We start from the raw sequence: 5,162 nt of genomic DNA, 5'->3' as shown, positions 1-5,162 counted from the left end.
GGGTGTGGTGTTGTATTTATAGTTTAGGTACAAGGTGTGTAGTGTTGTAGTATAGTTTAGGTGCAAGGTGTGTAGTGTTGTAGTTTTATTTTGGGTGCAATTTGTGTGGTGTTGTAGTTATAGTTTAGTTGCGAGGTGTGGGGTGTTGTAGTTATAGTTTAAGTGCAAGGTTTAGTGTTGTAGTTTTAGTTTAAGTGCAATGTGTGTGATGTTCTGGTCATAGTTTAGGTGCAAGGTGTGTGGTGTTATAGTTATAGTTTAAGTGCAAGGTGTGCAGTGTTGTAGTTATAGTTTAGGTGCAAGGTGTGTTGTGTTGTAGTTATAGTTTAGGTGCAAGGGGTGTGGTGTTGTAGTTATAGTTGGGGTGTAAGGTGTGTATTGTTGTAGTTACAGTTTAGATGCAAGGTGTGTGGTGTTGTAGTTTCAGTTTAGGTGCAAGGTGTGATATGTTATAGTTATCGTAGTTACAGTTTAGATGCAAGGTGTGTGGTGTTGTAGTTTCAGTTTAGGTGCAAGGTGTGATATGTTATAGTTATCGTTTAGGTGCAAGGTGTGTTTAGGGTTTTCGAAAAATGGCGTTGGTAATTTCTCAGGCCGAGTAATTTCGACTGAGCTAGAGCAGCAGTGAGAAGTATATCATTTATTTAGTTAGGGCAGCAGTGACTACATTATCTGTATTAATTATCCTGAATTTGAAAGGCCTGAGTTCAATCTAAGACGGGAATATTGATATATAGTTTATACAAGTGTATTTGTAACCAGGTCACTAACAAGAAGATGCGATGGTTCTGTCGCACCTGTGTATGCATCAGCTCTATAAATATTAAGTGGGTATGTGTGTGCATTCAAGTATTAGCTAGCGTACTCTAACGCCCACCAGTACTGTGGTGTTTTCAGTTCACATATTGGCCTAAACATTGACGGGAATCTGCATTCTCTCGAGGTGAATATGTGCGGTACTTCAGACTAAACAGATGTATACTTATTTTTGCTTCCTGATCCAGCATGCCGAGGAAAACTTTCTGTGGGATATTTATCATCATCGGCACCATCGGAGGATTGTTAGGCACTTTCGACTCCATCATGCAGCTGCTACACTTAGGCTAGAGCGCGATCAATAGGCGTGTACCCTTTTTGTCAGTGTGTAGTTGAGCTGTGTATCTCTAATAGCCTGAAACATGTCTTCAGAGTCTGACGAATGAGACAAAGGATATACAATACGATGGTTGTGCAGAGGGGGGCGTCATCCTTCCACCGCTAGAACAATTGATTAGACCATGTTCTCGTGCACCAAACCACGCTGTCATGAACGTCTAGAGGTGCACTCATTCAATGGTGGTCCTCTGATCGTAGCTAGGATAGTATAGACCCATAGTCGCGTACACAGATCTAACGGGCCGCGAAGAATCTCTCTGACCTGGTGGACTACGAGATCTCCAACTCACCTTGTATCGTTGCGCATACCAAAAATGGTTGCTGTCTGAGGTTGCACGGAATACGCCAACTGAAATACTTGAGAAGTCCTAGGCCGCCAGGCTCAAGCCAAGGGAGTGCCGTCCGCCAAACCAGAAACAGGTTGTGCACACTACAGTATAGTCGCCATCGACAATCGCAGCGACTGTGGAGTCATATTTTATACCGCAGGAGATGGCATGTGCTTGGCAGCCGATTTATCTATAGGCCAATATTATGGATTGCGGCGTAAAGTGGACCTTGCTGGCGAGTCAAAGGCTCCGGATCGTGGTCGCTCTGCGTATGTTACAGAACATGCATCTAGACACACCCTGCATTAGTTACAGAAGTACAAAAATGGCATAGAACTCACAAGCGCCTAGCTGTTCGAGTGTATCGTCCAACCTCGCAATGATGGGGAGGCAAGAGAAACACCGGTGGTCACACCTTGTGCACGCAAGTGTACATTCACTCAGCGACATGCGGAGCAAGTCGTAGTTCTGTCTTGGTCCTTCCGTTTCAATACGACGATCGAATGAAAACGCATAGCGTTAGTACCACTGACCTTCTTTAAAATATTGTCGGGTTGGTATGTATGACCTCAACTATTACCGTATGTGACCTAACATTATATATATATATATATATATATATATATGTGTGTGTGTGTGTGTATATAAATATATATGAGGAAATCTAACTTTGACAAACATACCATACCAAACGATGTATTCAGGACTTTTCAATACTTCATTTCCAACTTTGCTCTCATAATACTTTTATGTGGGCGTATTCTATTTATCCTATCCTGATATTTTTATTCACTAATTTCTATGAATTCTAATGACAAGTTGGAATTCTTAGCACCTGCTGTTGGTCATTATATATTATTATCGGAGTGCCAAACTGATTACGGCTAAAGCTACTATCATGAACGACGAGGACGATATTGCCCCAGTGGCGCTGTCACTGTCGTCCGTTGCCGCAACCTGATCGGAACCCACAATATCACCGCTTGCCGAAATGCTGGCTGGTCCCTGACCATCCTGTGCAGGATCTGAAGCCGGTTGAACTCCGGTGTTGCCTGTGTCTGTGGATGCTTGGCGACGACGACGACGACGTGTGGCACTGGCCATATCCGTCTCATAGGACACATCAACCAGCAAGCGGAGATCAAAGCCAGCACTGTTACCCAACCCAGGGTTGGCGAACAAAGCATGTACGTCTTGATGGATCATATACTGAACCAAAAAGGTTTGGACTGCCTCACATAGACCTAATTCTTTGCAAGTGAGTCCAGATTCGTAGGCAGCGGGATCGGCTCTTGTGCCCGTGTAGTCGGTACCGGGAGTCAGTGCTCCAGTAATCTGAGGGTAATTCTCGCCAAGGGTACCTGTGGTATCGGCGGTTGTGTCACTCCAGGCGCCAGGACCGGCGCTTTCTCGCACTTGACTTTGGAATATCGTTACCTTGGTTACATCCAATCCACTAAAGTCCACGCGAGCATTAGCAAACTCGGAGCTTGGTCGGCCCTTCTGATCACATCATAAAAAAATGTTATAACGTATTAAAATTGAAAAAATATGCGTTTAAGTTCAACTTCTATTCCGCACCCCCTAACTAATAACTTATAACAGCTTTTAACAGGACTTTTATGAGACAATTCCTGGAATTCCGGCTGGCCTTAATCGTGAATTTACATCCTTCAGTGTAGGCACCTGCATTCTAGGGTCGAACTTAGAAGCATTTACCCAAACTAGTGAGGATTCGGGCTGCACTGATCGAATGGTGTTTGAAATGAAAATTACTTCACCTCGAGCTAATTGCGGGTTTGACTATGAGCTCTCCGACGACGTCGATGAGATGGACCTACGCTATGGAGACGTAGGAAGCAATCTTAGCTTTGGAATATGGCGAGTTTGCGTATGCTCGCGTGGACTTTAGTGGATTGGCTGTAACCAAGGTAACGATATTCCAAAGTCAAGTGCGAGAAAGCGCCGGCCCTGGCGCCTGGAGTTACACAACCGCCGATACCACAGGTACCCTTGGCGAGAATTACCCTCAGATTACTGGAGCACTGACTCCCGGTACCGACTACACGGGCACAAGAGCCGATCCCGCTGCCTACGAATCTGGACTCACTTGCAAAGAATTAGGTCTATGTGAGGCAGACCAAACCTTTTTGGTTCAGTATATGATCCATCAAGACGTACACGCTTTATTCGCCAACCCTGGGTTGGGTAACAGTGCTGGCTTTGATCTCCGCTTGCTGGTTGATGTGTCCTATGAGACGGATATGGCCAGTGCCACACGTCGTCGTCGTCGTCGCCAAGCATCCACAGACACAGGCAACACCGGAGTTCAACCGGCTTCAGATCCTGCACAGGATGGTCAGGGACCAGCCAGCGTTTCGGCAAGCGGTGATATTGTGGGCTCCGATCAGGTTGCGGCAACGGACGACAATGACAGTGCCGCTGGGGCAATATCGTCCTCGTCGTTCATGTTAGTAGTTGTAGCCGTAATCAGTTTAGTGCTTTGTTAGTTATAGTGACTAACAGCAGGTGCGCCGACTCTCAACATATCATTAGAGTTTAGAAATTTATAGTAAATTAAAAAAAAATAGAATAGAACAAATGGTGACGATCTTTTTATAATGATTTGAGTGTTCGTTCTTTGTAGACGTGACCTGAACGAAGCTCTCCAACCGAGTCTCAAACAAGCCAATTATTTTTATATTTGTATTTAATTTATGTCGTATGGTTCTGTGTCTCGCCTCATTTGCATTCGTGATCAAAAGGCAACTCACTGCCCGGATTACATACAGCCGCATGGTCCATTACATTCATGCTTCATTTATCTAGTACTGTCCCACTTCATACTATAACTATCTTATATCTCCTACATTGTTTGTTTAATTCACATTACCGTGAATCTATCCGCCGCTATGGCTAATCCACCTGATTCTCATCCATTATATTGCTCATCACATGCCTTAATCTGCTGCGCTTGGCCACTAACCTTCCGCCACGCACTACCTTGCCTCTATTCCCAGTCGCATCACTGCCTATTATTTTATCACTACCCATTGACTGCTCAGCGTTAACCAGATCTCCACTACATGTAGTACATGGTGATATGTTCGCGCCCTTGGACATCTGCAGACTCTGAGTCTGCGCTATGCTACGAGTTGTTCCCTCCGTTGCACTGCACGTACTCTTCTGCATCGTTTCATGTGTAATATCCTTCATAATGCTATGTGTGTGGTGTTGCAGAACTCGCTTAGCACAGCTTGAATGCGTGTTCGCCGAACATCTCAGCAGCGTTTGACTACTTGTCACCAAGTGTGTGTTCTTATGATTCTCCAGGTTATGGCATAAGTACCCCAATGGTTGTCGCGATAGACGATGTATATCCTCAGCGCTTGTACTTACAGGTTGAATCCAGTTTTTTCTAGACAGAGTACATAACAGAAAAATGTCGGAACGTCAGTGAGAGCATAGCGTATTCACAAACTGCGATATCTTGGTTTTATATGGCGTGATTTCATTGTGTCTGTTTGAATGCGCACATGCTCAACTATATATCTAAAAGAATGTACTGTATACAAATGTGTTTGTTTATTCCTACAATTTTTAAGAATATATATATATATATATATATATATATATATATATATATATATATATGTGTGTGTGTGTGTGTAGTAGTAA

The 5,162-nt window shown here is 44.0% G+C and overlaps 3 protein-coding genes across 3 annotated transcripts; 1 reads left to right on the top strand and 2 right to left on the bottom strand.

Moving 5' to 3' along the window:
- Nucleotides 1–2,299: 2,299 nt before the first annotated feature.
- On the bottom strand, nt 2,300–3,360 carry SARC_10514 (hypothetical protein). Its single transcript, XM_014295443.1, has 2 exons — nt 3,153–3,360; nt 2,300–2,987 (listed from the first exon to the last, which is right to left on the bottom strand). The coding sequence occupies exons 1-2, from the start codon at nt 3,174–3,176 to the stop codon at nt 2,343–2,345; spliced, it is 669 nt and encodes a 222-aa protein (XP_014150918.1). The 5' UTR covers nt 3,177–3,360; the 3' UTR covers nt 2,300–2,342.
- SARC_10513 (hypothetical protein) lies at nt 3,124–3,994 on the top strand (the record flags this gene model as incomplete). Its single annotated transcript, XM_014295442.1, has 2 exons — nt 3,124–3,336; nt 3,397–3,994. The coding sequence occupies exons 1-2, from the start codon at nt 3,290–3,292 to the stop codon at nt 3,992–3,994; spliced, it is 645 nt and encodes a 214-aa protein (XP_014150917.1). The 5' UTR covers nt 3,124–3,289.
- A 406-nt stretch (nt 3,995–4,400) lies between these two features.
- SARC_10512 (hypothetical protein) lies at nt 4,401–4,700 on the bottom strand (the record flags this gene model as incomplete). The annotated part of the gene is made up of 1 exon (XM_014295441.1): nt 4,401–4,700. The coding sequence occupies one exon, from the start codon at nt 4,698–4,700 to the stop codon at nt 4,401–4,403; it is 300 nt and encodes a 99-aa protein (XP_014150916.1).
- Nucleotides 4,701–5,162: the final 462 nt, after the last annotated feature.

This window comes from Sphaeroforma arctica (assembly GCF_001186125.1).
Source record: "Sphaeroforma arctica JP610 unplaced genomic scaffold supercont1.1278, whole genome shotgun sequence".
In the NCBI taxonomy this organism is placed as follows: domain Eukaryota; class Ichthyosporea; order Ichthyophonida; genus Sphaeroforma; species Sphaeroforma arctica.
The sequence above is the reverse complement of the archived record's forward strand: the minus strand, read 5'-3'. Positions and strand labels throughout refer to the sequence as shown.